General features: G+C 41.6%; 1 protein-coding gene across 2 annotated transcripts in view; it reads right to left on the bottom strand.

The window, feature by feature from the left end:
• The window catches only part of pacrg (PARK2 co-regulated), a 149,074-nt gene that overhangs the window by 52,687 nt on the left and 76,655 nt on the right, over positions 1 to 19,732 (bottom strand). For both annotated transcript variants that reach the window (XM_005723821.1, XM_005723822.1), the window contains exon 4: positions 10,977 to 11,126. In XM_005723821.1, coding sequence (XP_005723878.1) covers positions 10,977 to 11,126 — 150 coding nt within the window. The remainder of the gene's footprint in view (positions 1 to 10,976; positions 11,127 to 19,732) is intronic.

The following is a 19,732-nucleotide window of genomic DNA, read 5'->3' as shown; positions in this document are numbered from 1 at the left end:
ATATATATATATGCATGCTATAGCCTTAAAACTTTTGTTTCAAATCAGTGATTTCTTCAAAATTGGATTTCAATGATAAAATGAACAACAATCAGAGCTGAAATAGTTGAAGGAATATCTTTGTGGACCATGTTATGCTATAATAGTTTTGGCATTGGATGAGAAGAGTTAGATGAGTCACATAAGAAGTAAAACACCACACACATACGTTGGTAAATAAGCCACAACCGTCTCACGGGTAGCAAAACTTAACAGAAAGACTAAAAATCAAAGAGTGAATGATAACAGTAGCAGCATTTTTCTGTATTTCATTGCTTTTGAAGTTCACGTGGCTGTCTACTTCTTGACCGCCTATAGTGACGTCCGGGACTCTCGTTGTCATGGTGCGGTTGCCAGGCAACTCCAAGATGAGTGAGCTCACAAATGACCATGAGCCCTACCCAGTTCAGACTACAGAAAACAACGAAAGAAAAGAAAAAGTGTTCAAAACTTTAAGAGAGAATTGTGTTATTTTAGAGTCACCTCTCAAATAAAAGCCCCATTCTGCCCCCAGGCCAGCAGATATCATATTACATACATATTTTAGCCTAGCTTAAAAAATAAAAACAATTCAAATTTAACTCCATATGATTCATAAGATTATGGGTAGATTTATGTATTTAACCCTGTGTCTGCACCTCTTTACTGCTGCCTCTTTCCAGTGAGTTGTGTGTGTAGAAGCATCAGCTCCACCACATATTACACTTGCATCAGAGTCACTGTTGTTTTGTGAACTTTTTTTGTTGAGAAAAACAGATTCTCCTTGGGATGAATTGTACTACTACTTAAAAGATACTGTATTTTTAGTAGCCTTGTACACCTCTGTTGAAGTGAAACCTTTAGAGTACTAGCTAAAATGGAAACTTATTAACTTGTCATTGGTCATTGGGTTACCTTGAATGAGGAAATAGTAAGTTTCCCTGGACCTTTAAGATAAAATGTCCCTGGTGTAGCAGCATATTTCCATATATTCGTGGGTTTTTTGTTTTTTTTTAAAAACAACCATGAAAGAAAAAAAATTATTTGAAAAAAAATGTGAGAAGAAGATACTGAAACATTTTGCTATCAAAGCACCGTGAGACCACATCTGTGTAGTATAGATGTGGTTCACAGTAAAGGAGAACATCGAGGCTTGTAGAGAAATGAGGCGAGAGAGGCTGGGGATTTGCTTCTCCATCCACGCAGACTAAATATTTGATGGGAGGAGGTGGTGGAGAAGACAGAAGCTGAGGGGAGAGGAGGAGAACCATGGGTGCATCTCCTTTGGGAGTAATGTAAAGTGTCCCAGGCATGCAGAGGGGTTGGCGGGTCAGCACGTTACAAGAGCTGCCACAAACCTCAAGGTGAATAATTCATCTATCTTGGGTCAACAGTAGAGCAGAACAAAGAAGCTAAGGCTTTTAGCACTTGGGCTACACTGAAGGAAAAAGCGAAAACTATGCATCAGCTCGGTTATGAAAAGGAGGACTGGGAGCAAACACGGAGCATAAAAGATAATGTTAAAGCCTTGGCTGGTACTGAAAGTCAGATAAAGTTAATTATGTGGCCACTGTTGCAAGGCGTTAGATGAAGGGTCCACCTTGCATTCTTATCACCAACACATACATAGAAAAGAAAACAAGGAGTACCGGATTTGTATAAATCACCACAGCAGTGTTTTGTTTATGCTCCTAACATCTTTTGATCCTGTGTTTCCAAAGCGAAGATGTTAGAAAGTGCACGGCATGTGCAAAGCTTTCACCGCAGAGGTCAAGAATCTGCCTATAAAATATGATCCCAAGCAGACTGCATACTCTACATTCCACGTGACAGTGTGACGTAGACGTTGATGTTTATATCCCCTCTATTGACTTTGAAGGGCACAGAAAGTGTGTGTGTGTGTGTATCCTGCACTCACGCTTGTGTGACAGAACAGATCCTGAAAGTAAATAAGGCACTAAAGTGGGAATTTTCTCAGTGTTTGCGCAGCAGTGACAGTGTGCCCTATTGCACTCGCACGCAAGCACACACACATATCCTGATAACGGTCTTCTGTGTCTGTGCAACTGGTGTGGTAACAATATTATTTACAGATGAAGCTGCACTGAATTAATTATGCAAACAATGTGCAATGTGCATTCTAAATGATAATACTGTACATCGCCAGCAGCCTATTTAAATATTAATCTTTCCTTTATTAAATGAAATTTAACCATTAGCAATGTTGCAGCACTGAAAAGGCAACGCGCTTGAAGCGTATTCCATGGAGAAAAACATTTCAAGTGACGCTACTGATTTCTGAGCACACCGTTAGCTCGTAGCTGAATACTGAAGTCATGTGCTACATTTGAGAGATTTGTTTCATGTACGTCTTTAACACCGTGCAGCTTACAGATGACAGTTTATGTCAGGGAACTTATTTTACATGACAGGCCACACATAGCCCACTTTAATCCTAAGTGGGCAGAACCAGTGAAACTCTCCTTTCTGTAGACAAAACGAAGTTTAGCTGCTAATTTGATCCCTGCAATATATGATTGCAAGAAAAAGCAGCATTTCTTTATCAGGTTTTTCTAGCAGATAAAGAAATGTTCCTGTATTTAAAAAAAGCATCTGTCAGAATGACTCTTTGAGTTTAAATTGTGAGAAATTATTGTGTAAAACAACATAAAAGGTTTTGATAGCACATTGCTCGGACTGTTCTGTAATTATAAATCAAAAGGTTTCTGTTAATTCACAGAAAACAGCCTTTTAAAAGAAATAGTGGAACATACAGGAGTTTTTCTGTCATTTAATTGTTAAATTGTATTATTTTATTACTTTGGTGCAGTATGAATGGCCATGTAGGGATGCTTTTATCAGGATGAAAAGCTGTAAAACTTGAAAATATATGAAAATTAAACAGTTAAAAGTCAATAACATGTGCTGTCGTTCACATTTTCCAAAGCCATCTATTGGAGTCTGTATAAGGCTGATTATTATGGCATTATTGGAATATGAATTCTGGAGTCATGATAAAACAAAAAAAAAATAATTGTGAGTGAACCATGATCTTGACTGAACATCAGTTGATGAAGAAAATAATGAAAAAAAGTTCCCTCGAGCTGTAAATGAGGATAAGATGGACAGACAGATCAGACAGACTGACAACAGGAAAAAACAAACTAAAAAACAACAGAATAAAATAGAACCTAGTATAAGTAAATAAAATTCCAGTGTTCATACCGCTCTTGTATGATAGAAACATGACAAAAAAAAGCTATGTTATTGACTGTATGAGCAAAATATGTGGGGTGTGGTTGCTTGCCTATTGTTCAAACACATCAGTTAGAGACAGTGCAGAGACTGGCTGGCATATGATGAGATAATGGGGTATATCTGTCAGTGAAATATGCCCAGAAGGGGCAGTAATGGGGTGTGGGTCTCTAAAGGGGTAGGGTTGGGGGGGGCACACTGTGGCAGCATTACGCTGGCTTTGTTTGGTTCAGTGAGAATGACTATGGGTGACCGAGTGGTTTTCCTGGCCGCATTAAAGTGGAACTTCTGTGTGAAAGAAGACAGAGGTGACAAAAAATGACAGTCGCAGATGTAATATGACTGCCACAGCGGGGACGCCTGAAAATCTCAACTGCTTTGCAAACAGTGACCTGTTTGAAATGCGGGTGTATCACACGAATCCAGACAGAGGTGATAAAATCTATTTTATTCATTGTTTATTATGAGTGTCCTTGCCGGAGACAACAAAATCAGAAGCCTGTAGAAATGCCATTTGTTATTTATTTTGCAAAACTGTGCTTTTTTCTCTCTCTCCGTGTTCAAGCGGCGGACCCATTCGTGGAGGTGCGCTTATGAAAGCCGACAGCCAACCTGACGCAGGGTGCGAACGCTGATCCAAAGCGGGCCGGACAAATGTCTGCACACACACCAGCACTCTGTCGCTGCCTGCCCGCGGAGATGTCAAACACGATGATGTGGGAAGAAGCTGGAGGAGAGCTCTCTGCTTGCCACTACCAAGTTAGGAAGCCCAAAAAATTCTCATGCGAGGACGCGGATTCATACGTATGAATACACGGGAGCCATCGTCACACATGCACTCTAATCTGAATGACAACAAAGTGGCCCACGAATCTAATCCAGGCTGTGACTGGAACGATCACCTGTTTTTAGCAAACACAGCTAATGCTGGCCTATTCATCTCACTCTTTTGTCTGGTTTCGACAACTCGATAATTGTGTTACACATGTCAGGCCCCCGGAGCCAGGACAATCCTGCAAATCGTTTCAAAGTGCCCCAAATTCATTAATTACAGAGTGTGTTAATCTCATTGAGATGGGAGGGAATCGGGTGAGGAAAGGACCCTCATAACTCATCCAATTAAGTAATTGGGTGCTTCTTGGATTTAGAGGGAATGAAAGGAGCAGCTCCACTGAAAGTGAAGACTTATGTTTCATCACTAAGGATACGGTACCTACACATTCATCTACAAAGCAGAAGTTACTGTGTTCAGTAACCCGATCTTAGCTGTCTAAAAGCTAAACATTCAGCTTTTAGAAGACTGATCTGGAGCCTAAATTCTTGTCCAATAAATATCCAAGATTTAAATTTTAGTGAAGATTGCTGAACTAGCTACTCCAAGGAACCACAGGGAAGGGAATTACTGTGGATGTATTTCTATAATGAAAAACACCCATTCTACTTCATCCATCAGCTTAAAAACATTTTCTGCATCTTCTGTTGCAGTGATTCCCAGGGTGTAGGCCAGGTTCCCCTGGTGGTAGTTTGTAATATTATTCATTACTCATTGCTCTGACTAAATTTGAAGTTTGTGTCCTAGTGGCAGGTGGGTCACACATTAGTCTTAACCTCCTAAGATGCGAACTCTTCCACAGCATGCATTTTTAATTTCTCTTTGATATTTGGGCATATTGGGGCCCAATGAATGTAAAAACAAAGAATTACCAGATTTTTTTTTTTACCTTTTTTTTGTTTTTAAGAAAAATAAGAGTCACATATGAGAATATTCATTTAAAATTTTGATAGAACAGTAGCAGTATAATGTCCTCGTAAGTGGATATCAGGCCCGTGTAGAGCAAAATTTAGTATTTTGGTCTAAATAACCAAATTCTATTTCATTTTAAGCGCACTGCCAGCTTTGGTGCTTTGTTAAAGATCCCGCAATTCCCCTAAGTGCTTCACATTGCAAGAAAGGCACTATGTACCAAATGATGAACAAATCAACAAACATAAAGCCGGGCTCTTTCTGAGACGCTCCTCTCAAACAATTAGTAAAAGTACATTATGTGGCTTGATGGAACAATAGAGGCAGGCATTTATTCCGGCGAGAAAAGGGCACGTGAAATACGTCTTCTTCTTCGTTTTCTGAGGGTCGATCAGACCAAGAGAATGAGTTGTGTATGCTGGGTGTGGATATGTGTGTGTGTGCATGCTCATTGAGCAGTCTGCCTGTCTGACTGCGGAGCAGCCCAGATTATGCATGAATCTGGCTGCTTATCAGCTGACCTTTAAATTGGAGCCGCGGAGTGACTGCAGGCCCAAGGGCTGACGCTCGCAACTGATTGGCTGCTCCGCCTCAGACCTGCTGACAATAGAAATTAACAGAGACAGGTGGGCATATCCGCAGGCGCAAGGAGTATTGGAGTGGAGGGAGATAGAAAGAGGTAGGCGGGAGGGGAATGGGGGGAGTGGGCGGCATTAATATAAAACTATATTTCTACTATTTTCCTCAACTTTGTGTCTTTTCTTAAGCTTTAGGAGAGAAAGAAAAAAAAGTCATTATGTGCTGTGAAGCATGCTAACAATGCAGCAGGTAAGGACAGGCAACTCGGTATACCTGGATTTCATCTCTTGCTCACTCATGCTATATCTTCTTCCATTTCTCTTTTGGCTCTCTGTTTCTCCCATTCATCTCGTATTGTAATGGCGGAGGGGTTTCGGCAGGATGTGATGGTTTGATAGATATCTCCAGTTGGAGGGGGGCTATGTGGAAAGAGGAGCTGAAGATGAGGTGTGTGTTCTGATGTCCACTGGGGGAAAAGGAGCTCTCCGTGCCTGTGGAAGATGATGGATTATAGTGGGGGCATAGGCTTATGTGCGTGTTTTTGTGTGTTTGTGCGAGCGCGGCTCCTCCATAGCGTTGTTATGTACACAACGAAAGCGTGGCAGTGAATTAATTTTTCACAACAGCAGCTGGAAAAGGTCATTAAATAAAGCAAATGTTTGTGACTGGGAATCCCCAGGAATTAGCTTCAACATCATACACGCCACAGTGCAGTGGTGTGGCAGTAAATGGGAGTATTATGTTGTATTGTGGACAGGAGCACAGGTGGTTGAGTACACAGGCATACGCTTGGCCTTCTGTCTTATTAAAATGAGCCGAGGAAAAAAAAAAGGATTTAATTTCCTTGTGTTTCTGCTCAAGATGGCCTTTTCTCTTAGTATCATAGTTGAACACAGTGGAATAGGTCTCCTTCCTCATGACTCTCCATGTCCTTGTATCAGGGTGTGATGGAGGGGGTGGGGGTGGCGGTTGTCTGGTGAACCACCTACCCGTGTTTATTTCCATTCAATTCCAAACATCGGCTGTAACTGAGCCGCCGTATAAATAAAAAAGGCCCAACGTGACCTGTGAGTGTGCCTGTGACCACGTCATGTGATACTCAGATAGAGCGCGGTCATGAGATAAGATACAGCCACAGTGCTGCATCTGTCACCAACACAAAAACCTCACCAGTTGTCCAGACACAGAAGACAGAGAGCCACTATCACAACTTGTAGAGTGTGTGTGTGTGTGTCTGTGTGTGTGTGTCTGTGTGTGTAGGCTCAGCAATGCATGTGGGCGAGACCCTATCATAGCTGGCCACATTCCTAGCAGAAAGATAAAAGAGGCTAAATGAACCAGATCACTGGTGTGTGAGCAATAAGTGTGAATAACTGTGTTTCTGTGGGTGTGTGTGTGTGTAAGAGAGAGAGAGAGAGACAGCGAGAGTGCGCTTGTCAGTGATGAATAGGTGTTTAAGGACCTACACCTTACAGATAAGCGAAGAAAATTATCAGGGCAACAACAACAATGCTACCCTGGGAACCAGACGAATCTGCGAGCTCATGTTTCATTCGCTGTGGCAGAGCACGCCAGGCCCTCCTCCTGGTCGTACAGATTTCTAAATGCTTAGTCTCCGCTACACCAAACACAACAGCTTTAATACGACAGCTGCATATAAAAGCTATATGATTGAGCAATTTCGATAAACACACAACCAAGATGCTTGCCACTGATGTGGAGCACCCTGTTAAATCCACTTTTGTCTCTATTAAAGGAGTTGGATGGATAGAGAAGAACAAAAAACTGAACTTGAAGACTTCATCTGAAGCCAAGCACCAACATCTGGGGCTGAAAAATGAAGCAAATATGAAAGTCCAAAAAATGCAACTTAAATAGCCACTTGAGGCTTGCTGTGAAAATAAGCCATCCCCAATAAACTCACAGTTTGAAATCCTTCGCTCTCGCCAGTCCTTCTTAGTTTGTCCTTATTTTAAGTTGTATCTTTTCCCTTAATAACCAACCGGTTATAACAGAGGGCTGCTCCTCCCTGCACCTGGCTTTGTCTTCCTGCCAAAACAGAGTTCTTCCTTCCCACTGCTCCCCAGTGCTCGCTCATAGGGGATCATCAGAAGTGCTTTGAGATGGCTGCTACTGTAAACTGAAAACCGATGTTAATTTTAATTGAATTATAAATGCACAACTTAACAGCAGAAATGTTTAGGGAGTATACTGTGGGGTGATTATTTAAATAACCAGTCTGTTGAATTGTTTTAACGTCCCAGCTATGCTTCGAGCACTGAAGTGACCATTTTTGGGTCCCACTAGAAGTGATTTGTGTCGAAAAGACACCATGTATGCAGGACTTTTTAAAAATTTAAACTCGAGTTAGTGTTCATAGTTTTCTTTACATCTGCTCAGCTCACCAGGTCCTATTTATCATAAGGTAACATAACCGACTGTGAAAAAGTGGAATTTAGTAATAAAGAATCTGTATTCACTGATCTAGCCAACATCTAATCTACTAAATAAAATCAGTACTGGCATACATTTCATCTTCATTCACAACCCCGCAATATATTTTCGATGTTGTTTACTCCGCTGCAGAGTCCCTTCCTGATATGATGTACAGTACGGCAGATGAGTTCCCATCCTTTGAGCTCAGAAGAGGAATTTGCTGGATGACGGAGCACATCTCTCCTTCTTAAGGAACATTGTTGCATTTCATTAGGGATAAGATTCATCACATCAAGAAAACAAGAGAGCCATGCAAATCGTATTGGAGAAATTCCTACACTGTCCTCAACATTGTCTCTAAAACACACACGTGTACACACACATGCACACGTAGACAAATACACAAAGAACAGTTGATAAACAAAAGACACAAAGCAAACAAAAGCTGAGAGCGTTGATTCAGGAGACAAAAGGGTACATCAAGGATGGTGATACTATGTGATTGCTCATTATTGTGCACTTCAAAATGACGCATTACTGTGACAGTGGGAAGAATGGCAGCCAGCAGCCCGGAGTTAAACAGGCATATTTTTTCTCACTTTGAACAATGACAGAGGCCTGAACCCCAAAAAGACTGAACATGTGGGTTGGTGGGTTGTAACGCTGTTCTTCTGGTCAGAGGGCCAGCGCTCTGTCTGAGTGAAAGGACACCCGAGGGTCCATTCTGGAGATGGCTGTTAAGTTCCGTCTCTGACCTTGGAAAAATGGCTCAGATAAGGGCTGTATACAGACCAATTTAACAGGTCACAACCCTGTCTCAGAGTGGGAGCGACACAGCGGAAGCGTGGGAACACAGCCTAAGGGATCTGTCCCGCGATGAGATGTCGGTGATATCTAACTGTGGCCCTGACCCTGCAGCAGTGGCTGTCAGCCTATTGATTCGGAGCTCGAACAACTGGGCAGACAGAAACAGAGTCAGGTTGTGTAGCCTCATCTGGACCGGCGTGCAATGGTATATGTGCAAGTATATGTGGGGCATGTCATAGATGTGTAGTAAAGCATTGTGTGCCCAAGGCTGGCAGACAGACAACAGTGAGCAGGGAGAGACAGAAAGCACTGAAGGCAACAGCTGCATATGGGATACAACAGATCTATTCATGACAGACGTACACAAATGTGGACACAGACACACACATTTGGCATGAAATGGACAGTGGTCCCGTTGTGGCGCAGGAGATAAGAGGGATGCCATGCAAGCTCTGTGAGTTACAGTGTGGGAGTTACCACACACAACTAGCCGGCCTTCTGTGTCTTCTACTGTATTAACACAATGATCGTGCCTGTCTGCTAGAGGCTCGGTCTGAGGCGCTGAGACAGCCGACTGAGTGTGGGATGGACCTGGAGGTGTATATAAGTAATATTAGATAATAGATGGACTTCAATGAAAGCTTTGATATTGATATAAACAAGCCATAAAACAGAAGAGAGAAACAAAGGCAAAGGCACACAGAGAAAGACTGTGAGAGAACAACAACCCTGAAATGTTTGTAGATTAGGCAGAAAGAACTCTAGTTCTAGTTCACACAGTGTTTGTTCCCCCCTCCCAAAAGGGAAGCATCTATTCTCTGTATTTGAAGTTATATCTTTCTCTGTTAGAGGGGAGTGGGTAGAACAGAACATGAATTGTGACAGCTCATCTAAGGCTTCAGACGGTGATCGGGGGGGAAAACACAAGGAAATTATCCAGCTATCTATGAACTTACAGTATGTAGACGCTCGCTTGCACCGACATACTTTACTTTGGTAACATTTTCAGCCTCAACTCTCGTCAAACTTTACAGGAGAGAAACTCTGCCGGATGCCTATAAACTACTGAAGAGGAAGCTCTGTCCTTGTTTAGCAGATTGGGCCCTGTGCTTTGGCAGCTGTATGGACCTCTCTGTGGCAGAGGCTGGTCTCAAGAGGTGGATAGCAGAGACGCCTGCCAGGTGAGAGGTTGGCTCGGATTTAATCGATGCCTGCCAGAGGAGGACAGAGGAGCAGTCGAGGCAGGTGGACAGGGCGCCACGGTAACTACCAGGCATGGTGAGGTTCACCGGCTGACTCCGGAGCTTTTGGTGTGGCGGAGAAACTCGCGCTTCAAAACGGTTTAGGGGATTGATTTGACAGCTAATTTACGGAGGAGATTTGCATAAGGCCGTGCGCTAATAAGGCGGGCTTTCCTGTTCCCTCCTTTGTCTTTTCTCACTATCTCAACAAACAGATAAATGTAAGCGAATTAAAGAGACAACAGATTCAAATTGGATATTGATTAAGAGACTAAAGCCTTGTGTTTTCTCCCGTTAAAGCTTGTGTTTAGATGATTGATTCACAATGTCAGTCTCCACACCCTGCTGTGGTGTTTGGGGCTGGTTGTGCCTTTAAGCCTTCAATGGGTCCACATCATGTCACACCATCCTAAGTGCTTTGACACAGCCACACAAAGAGCCCTGCCTATCTGATGCCAATCTCCCCAGGTCCTGGTGTCACCCAGGTGCAGCCTTTCAGTGAGAGCAAGGACAAAGTCTCCTCCTCAACAGCACTGCACAATGCCGCCTGACTGACAGCAGAAAAGACAAAATTGAGCTTCTCTGTCAAGTGGATGCTTAAGTGGAAGGAGGAAAAGTAAAAAGGACTCGAGGGCAGAAGCTTTGAGTCTACAGCAAAGAAAATGCAGAAAACAGAATCCCTTTTTAGTTGGACTCAAATAAAAAGAGACACTTAACCTCTACGTGGCATTTCTCAGGGCTGTCAAATCACCTGGTTCATGCCCCTCCCCCCCTGACTGCTGCTCTGCTGTCATGCCAATATTAGAACAAGCTTACACAAGATCTGCTCCAAAAGACAAACACCTCCCACATCATCTGTCCTTGAAACACTCCAGAGCTTGGTGCCTGAAACTCACTTCTCTTGTTCTTGAAGAGGTTAAAAACGGTGAGGATCTGCCTGAAGTAGGGCACCAGAGCTTCTCCCACCTTGTCTGCAGACATCACCAGGTGCTGCAGGACTTTCATAGTGGTGCACATCACCTGATGGTTCCTTGTGTTCAGGGCATCTGGAGGGCAGCAACATAATTTGATATCAGTTAGCAATATCAGTTAAATACAGTCAATTTACACATTGTTTCTTCATGTAAGTGAAGGCGATGATCTGCGTTGGGAATGGGTTTAGCAGACTCCCTTTTCCTTGAAAGAATTTTCCTTAAAGCAGAGCTTTGATTTAGACTAGCTTGTCTGCAATCAGTGATTTCAAATGCACTGGGGAGGCAGGAGTAAGTGAGAGCCAATCACTGGGCTATTTGGCCTACAGCTGCACTTAACTCCATCTCCCACCGATAGAGAGAACAAAAGAGAATGATGGTGGGAGAAATGGAGAGCTCGTGATCCAGAGAGACAAATATGGAGAGGAAAAAAAGGGGGAGAAAACAACATAAGACAAATGTCAAATCAGAGATTAAGATAGATGAAAGACAGAATGGAAAGGGCTAGAAAATAACTTGTTATTAGCCTCTAAGACTGGCATATTCATACTTGTTGTTTTATTTCGGCTGCTTTGGATTTTATGTGGCCCTTTGAATGAGCACTGGTAATTCCCTTTGTGCAGTCTAAAACAGTATATCCCCACCAAAAAAAGTTAGGTCTCTTCATGAAACCTTAAACTGTCATTTGACGCCTACTTTCACAAAAAGGGGTTTGCAATACCATCACACTGACTATTCTGCTTGTAAGCACTTAGAAAAACAAATATGAAAGGCATGAAAAAAAGAAAAACCTTTTAAAAGAAATAGTCAAAAACAAAGAAATCAGCTACGGAGTGCAAAAACACTGAGAGCCTGTGGTTGATGGTGAGGAAAATAGGAATAGCAGAGAAATGCCGCTATTATACAGTTTCAATCTGGTAAAAGATACTAGGACACGGCAGAAGTATTAAAGCCAGCCATTTGACTTTAAAGATGCAATGAATGAGGATATCAACTGCTCCACGCTAATTTAGAGAAACCGTAGCCACAGGTTTTGCTTCGTGGTTATGCTACTGACTTTGGTTAGTAAAGCTGTCGTAATATTAAATGCCACAGAACAAATGTCAGTCGACAGGCAAGTCAGTCAAGATAGGAATCAAACAGGTTTGCCTTTCAGTCATGTTGATGATGACAACATTCAAAGACAATAAATTGTTTGTTTAACGTGAGGTGACACAAATTCACAGGAAAGCTCTTTCGTCATCTTGGCCAACTGGAGGTATCTGGTTCCTACTCTTCATAAACTGTTGATGTTGCAACTAAAGAGATTTTTGTTTCTGTTACAGGGAACAAAGGCCACAACTTAATGACTGACTCTGAATCGACTTTGCTTTGGAGATCTTTTCAGAATTTCAGCTTGATTATCTGTTCAGTGTGGACTGGTTGTAGCAGTTTTCTTTAACAGCAGGTCTCTACCATTCCCTGTCGCGGGTGGTAGAGGTTAAAAACAGAACTAAAAGGCAGGAAATACTTGACATTCACCAGAAGCCAGAAAGCCGTTCTGGGAATCCATCAACTGCTTATTTTTAGTGAAAAAATGCTATTTAAATTTTTTTTTAAAAACTAGGTAATAGACAATCCTTACAAAACTACTGTAATAAATGGCATCCCTCTCTTCCTGTCAACATGGACCGCTTACCTGCAAACCCACATGTGAATGTTCCTTAGCACTTAGACAACATGAAAGCTGGGGGTTCCAAAAATTCTATTGAAATGTTGAACCTGTTTATAAAGATCATCAGAAACATGGCTAAATGACAAAATGAGTGGCACAGTGCTTCACACCAAAAGAAAAAGTTTGCTAAAAATAAGTTTTAAATAAAAAATAAAGGTGAAATTTCTTTTCACTGCCCTCGAGTCACAAAACCTAACGAAATAAAAAAGGTTTCTGGATTATTACCCCCATATCAGTGGTTTGCACACACACACACACACACACACACACACACACACACACACACACACACACACACACACACACACACTGATTGGACAGTGTTGAAACAGCACTGCATATTTGTGGAGGAGTTATTTAGGCTGTCCTTCGTGATAAAGTCTACAGATTATCATAAACACAAGCAGCTCTGAGTTTTGTATTTTTAGCACAAACTCATGAACACAATTTCTACCGGCAGCACGTGTGTATATACTGTACACTGTAAAAAAAATATCCTAAAAACACAGTAATGTTCCGGCAGCTGGGGCGCCAAAATAATACTATAAAATAACAGAAAATAACTAAATAACTAACTAAATAAAATACGGTTATTTTCAGTAATGACAATACAGTTTGTAGCCCAAATTTTACATAGGATTTTGCCTTTTTCAAGTGCTTTTAAACATTAAATTAGGAACATTTGAATGTGATTAAAATGGTAAATAAATGGTAAATGGCCTGTATTTGTATAGCGCTTTACTAGTCCCTAAGGACCCCAAAGCTTTACACATCCAGTCATCCACCCATTCACACACTGGTGATGGCAAGCTACATTGTAGCCACAGCCACCCTGGGGCGCACTGACAGAGGTTTATAGGTAATTTCATTAAACAATGAAATTACCTATAAACAAGGTCAATGAATGCGGCAATATGAATAATAATACTTAAATGTACAGAAATATACAGTTAACAGTTGGTTTAAATAATAATAATGGATTGCATTTATATAGCGCTTTTCGAGACCCTCAAAGTGCTTTACAATTCCACTATTCATTCACTCTCACATTCACACACTGGTGGAGGCAAGCTACAGTTGTAGCCACAGCTGCCCTGGGGCAGACTGACAGAAGCGAGGCTGCCAATACGCGCCAAAGGCCCCTCTGGCCTCACCAGTAGGTGGTAGATGAAATGTCTTGCCCAAGGACACAACGACCGAGACTGTCCGAGCTGGGGCTCGAACCGGCAACCTTCTGATTACGAGACGAAATGCCAACTCTTGAGCCACGATCGCCCTAAATAACATTATTTGATGTAAAAAAAGTTTATAAGAATCATTTTATATATTTTTCCATAGCATTACATTTGAATTTAACAGTTCAATCTTTCAAATAATGGACAGATATTTGTGAAATTATGATACATTTGTGAATGTATTTTAACAATCTAAATATGCATATGTACAGACAAATATATTTAAAAAACAAGAAAATTATGTTTTATTACATTTACAGTGATTTTATGCTATTTTACATTTGAAATGTAAAATCACAGTCTATTTATGTAAATTTAATGATATTCTAGAAAAACAGTACAAAACTGTAAAATACTTTTATATTACAATATTTTTTTTACAGTGTATGCTTCAAGATGAGTACAAAATTGATTGTAACAAAATTGATAGCAACACTATATGAATAGCCCTGCATGTAGCTCAAAGGCTTCCAGAAGTGAGAATAATGACTAATTAACTTCCAGAAACTGCTACTGTGAGTCCCTGTCTAAATGAATGGAGCCTGAAAGTGGTTCTACCTGCCTCTAACTAACCTGTAACAGTAACTAACCCAACCAGTGGGATTACATGTTTGTGTGCAGCCAAGTTAAACCCTTTGTCTTTCAGAGGAATTGGAGGGACATTTGCGATCTCTACCATGACAGAATTCTTCCATCAATCTCTAGTCATTCATTCATGGATCTCTGTTTTTCTGACTGCTATTTAAGTCTTTTGTACATTAGAATCAGTATATATTTCAAGTCATTAGTAAAAATAGTAATTTACCCATACCTAGCTGCAGCACCTTATTCGAACTCACAAAAGACTAATCGAGAAAGAGGAAAAGGGCACCAGCCCTAAAAGATTGTGTGTGAGCAGCAAAGAGAACAGCGTACTGCATCACTCAGTGCAAGTGTTAAAACAGCTAATATGCAAACATGGAGCAGTCCCGAGCACACGGAGCCACACTCTCATACACCACTCACACATCACACACACAAGCGTATCCGTACGTGTGCGCGTACATGAGTGCACATTCCAGTGCAAGCATTTTACAAGCAATGGGACAAAAATGTCAGCCTCAGTCACGAGCACAGGCAGTGCTGAATGTGGCAGTAACAAAACACGAACCAAGTTACGCAATGTTAGAAGAGTCACATAAACAACATGAGGCTCAAAGGTTCAAGGAATATTGCATACGGCATTCAGAAAAGACTATGTGAACCAGGGCCACTGCTTTGTGTCCATCTGAGAGCAGGAGAATGAGAAGGAGCGTGACTTTATCTGTGTCGGCGACAATGTGCGAGTGTGTGAGTGAGTGAGTGAGTGAATGAGTGTGTGCTGAATGAGCAAATGTATTGTGCTTCACGCCATCTCTCCATCGTTGCCTTAGTGTCTCCCCCGGATAGACAAGCGCAGTGATATCTGCCATCACCGAGATAAGGTGGAATGTGGAATGACAGGAATTTCAAACCTACATAACAAACAATGAAATTCTAATTACCAGCCAGCGCAAACAATTTTCCCTGCTGTGACATTTGGACCGCGGGACTGTTCAATTATTCATCAGCACTCTTGCCTCACTGCAAAAAAGAAAAAAAAAGGAAAAAGAGAAAGGAAAAAAAAATTAAAAGAGCCAGAGTGGAAGGCAGCCGAGGGCCTGATATATTAATGCTGGTTTAAAACCTGTGTTGGGACAAATCTGAATAATCATCTATTCATGCTAAGGCCTGTTTCGTATTCAGCGTGGAAATAAAACAACGCTGACCCCGTATTCCGCTTCCTGTGAAATGTCAGAGGCAGGGGCGACACCTCGGAGAGTTTAGCAGTGAATTGTTCTCGCTCGGGGTATAAATACACTTCTGAGATCAGATGAAGATGTTCTCGTGCAGAGGCGTAACTGAGGATCTCCTTGTAATGAAAGTCTCATTTTAGTTCAAAGCCGAACAAATGCTCTGCCAATCAACTGCACGCAGGCATGGCTCAGAATCTTCCTCCTTGTTTAAGGACGCCAGAGAAAGCCCAAAACAACGGCGTTTCAAAAACATTCTGCCTTGTCTCCTGAGTCACCTTGGATCTGTTTGGCTGAACAAAACCATTTTTTACGACTTTACTTACACAAATTGATGTTTCATAGCAAACCATTTGTCATTTCAAACACACACCGGTAAAAAAAAAGCCTTCTGAAATGCGTCAACGCCACAAAAATATATTAAATGCTCTCGCCTCTTTTCCCACAGTAAGGTTTTCTTTCTAAAGCAAGCAAAAGGGAGCATGGTGTACAGTAGGAAAGAGTTCAGTCTTTAAGTCACTGAGGACGGGGCCTCAGAGTATAATGTCAGCCAGAGCCTTCCTCATTGTGTATTCTCATTGGGTAACCTGCAGTCATCATCAAAATTCACCAGGGCCTGATGTGGCTCAGTCGCTCTGCAGATAAGAGTCTGCCAGCCACATTGAAGATGTATTAACGTCAGAGGAGAAAAATATATATCTTGCCATTTTAAACTGTGGATGGCTTTTTACTTTCTTCCTCTTTCTGCCATCCCTCCTTCTTTCCAACGCCATAGAAAAGTAATTAATCTGCAACAGAGACACGGACTGGCGGTTTTGCCTTGTGGATGGCAAAACGGGACAGATTTTTAATAAACGAAAAAGTTAATAAGGAGCAAGACATTTAGAATTCCATTATCAGGGCGAAGTGTGTGTTTTCATTAGGGGCATAACCGTCACCTTTGGTCTGGCCTCCAGAAGGCAAATGGCCAAAACTGCTGAGCGGTTTGAACTTATAAAATGCTGTCTGGGTTACTGAGTAGCCAAGTACCACTGTGTATAATGATTAGTTGTGTGTAAAGTGAGTGCTTCATTACAGAGGGCCAAATAGACATTTTGCTTTCACGTGCCTGTATAAAGACTTACAATCTATCTGTGGTGGTAGAGGAGGTTGCAAACACACTTGTGCAAGCAAAAGAAGGCAAACCAGTGCTTAAATTAATTATTAATATAAATACTTATTGACAAAAAACTTTGAAGCACTGACTGGTTATCTCATTTATCAACAAACTCCAGCTGAGCAGGGTTGAACTGCAGCTGGTAGTCCTTGCTCTGCTTAGTGTAGTGGCAGTTCATGAACCAATTCTCCACCAGCTGCAGGTTTTGGTTGGAGTAACCCTCAAGCTCACAGCATAGGAAAGGAAGGGCCATCTTCACCAGCTTCAACACGAGGAGGTGGATTTGAACAAGAAAAAAAAAATCAATCAAAAGATTCAGAGAATCTGGAGAAAACTCTGTGCACAAAGGGCGAGCTTGACATTCAACACCAGATGCCTGTGATCTTTAGGCCCTTAGGTGGCACTGCATTAGAAACATGGAAATCACTGCCTGAAATCACAGTTTTCTGTGCCACCCAAAAATGTAAGTTGAAGTTCTATCATGCAAAGAAGAAGCCACAAAAGCTGCATCTCAGATGGAAAAACAAGCCTGTACATCTGAAAGCCACCGTCAATCCTGAGCTTTAAATACAGGTTTTAAAGCAGCAACATGCTCATACCCAGGTGGCTTTTTCAGGAATGAGCTAGCATATTTCAGCAAGACAATGCTAAACCACATTAATCATAACAGCATGGCTTTGTAGTAGAAGAGTACAAGTTGCTGAACTGGCCAGCCTATAGTCCAGACTGTCCCACAAGTGAAATGTTTGTCACATTATAAAAAGAAAACTATGACAACAGAGATCAAGGTCAGCGGACCAGCTAGAATCTTACATCAGACCAAATTTGGGACAACACTGCTCTCCTAAAAGTCCACCTACTGGTCTCCTGAGTTCATTTATTGTTGTTATATGAGAAGGAGATGCTACACATCGAAAAACATATGCCTGTCTCTTTTTCTTAAAATGGTAGATTTTCACATAATCATTTGATAAAATATTGTTTTATGAAATTTGCAAATCACTGCATTCTGCTTTTATTTACATTCCACAGAGCATCCCAACTTTTGGGAATCTGGGTTGTTATAAAGCAGTAAAGTGTACGCACACACAACACTTCGGAGTTGTTACACTGTATGATGTGAAACAGTTAAGACCGAGCAGCTTGTGCTCAGTGCGACTTTCTGCCAGGGTCAGTCTGTCACCGTGTCTCTGTGTCTCCAACAGCCCTGCCTGGTGTTGGCCGTCATGCCCCTCTGCCTCCACAGACATCCAACACCCACACATAAACAAGAAGCACACACACGTACACACCCCCAGCCAACTGCCCATGACATGAACACTACCGCAGGCTCACTGGGCGCCACTTAAAGGCTCCCACTTTGAAACTGACACTCCACTTGGCAGTGGCGCCAAACAAAAGAGTTTCTGTGTGTGTGTGTGTGTGTTTGAGACTTTGTGCCTGTGCATGTGCTGAAATTCTTTCAACAAAGCCACACTTTGCATTCCTCCAACTTCTTCTTTCCTTGTTCTTCCTTGTTCTTGCTGCACATGAAACCTTTCCTGTTCGCATCCCTATGAATTCCGAAGTCTATTTTTGAAGTCGTACACCACTTCGCCCTCAGGCACAACCTTTCGGCCCTCCTTAAACATGTGTGTGTATGTGTGTGTGTGTGTGTGTGTCAGAGACTGTGCGCACGCGTGTAAACGTGTCAGCCTGGAAAGGTAAGGAGGCACAGCATGATGACAGAGTTAAATGTAGCATGTCATCACATTCATTGCAGATTATCAGGCATACTTTTAGAGCCAGCGTCTTCCGGCAAATGAAAAATAGAAAAACAGAAAAAAAACCAAGGACGCTTCACCCTGAGGGTTAATGCAATAATGGGAACTGTATGACAGCGAAACCAAATTAGGACGCCACATCAGGACTGGTTGTATAATATTAGAAGCGGCTGTAGCAGCAGACTGCAAGACAGGTGATTCTTTTCCTGGTAAAGCATGTTGTTCTATTTTTGTTGCATCGAATCTCCAAAGCAAAGTCTGAGAAAAGTCTAAGAAAGATATGTATGTAAATATAATAAATATATATTATCTATAAAACCAAAGTGAGAAATCCATTTTTATTAAGGTCAGATTCCTTAACCCTCTAACTCTTGCCCCTTACTCCTAACTATAACGTTACCAGGCCCTTTATTTGAGTGATTTTCAAATGTGAAAGTTAGATATTCACGGTTGGAAATTCATTTTCATGGTCCCAGTCTATGACCCAGCTTTTGTGTTTTGACTTTTGATTCAGGTTTATTTAATATTCTGTTCCTAGTATTTCATTATTATAGTTGTGATCTCCGTTTGTAGCCTTAGTTTGTTATCTAGGCTTTAGGTTTTCTGTTATCATTCCTCTCTGTGTTCCCCGTCCTCTTGTGTCTAGTTTCCTGTGTTGTTGTAGCGCCCTGTGATGTCTGTCTCTCTCTTTCTTGTCCCTTGCTCTCTCACTCTCTGTCTTTAGGTCATGTCTGTCATGTGATTCTTATGTTCTAGTTTGGCTATTGCTTGCTTCCATGTCTTTTTATCCCCTGTAGTGTAAAGCTCAAATATCCTTGTCCAAGTCTCAGTGCTCTTGTCACTTCCTGTTTTATTCTGATAGTCACTTGTCTTGTGTGCAAAATGTTCAGTTTCTCATCAGCAGTGTTGGTCAAGTTACTTGAAAAAAGTAATCAGTAACTGATTACTGATTACTTCCCGAAAAAAAAGTAATCCTGTTACTTTACTGATTACTTATTTTCA

Source organism: Pundamilia nyererei, unplaced genomic scaffold (assembly GCF_000239375.1).
Source record: "Pundamilia nyererei isolate P.nyererei 1_Seehausen unplaced genomic scaffold, PunNye1.0 scaffold00010, whole genome shotgun sequence".
NCBI classification, from domain to species: domain Eukaryota; kingdom Metazoa; phylum Chordata; class Actinopteri; order Cichliformes; family Cichlidae; genus Pundamilia; species Pundamilia nyererei.
The sequence above is the reverse complement of the archived record's forward strand: the minus strand, read 5'-3'. Positions and strand labels throughout refer to the sequence as shown.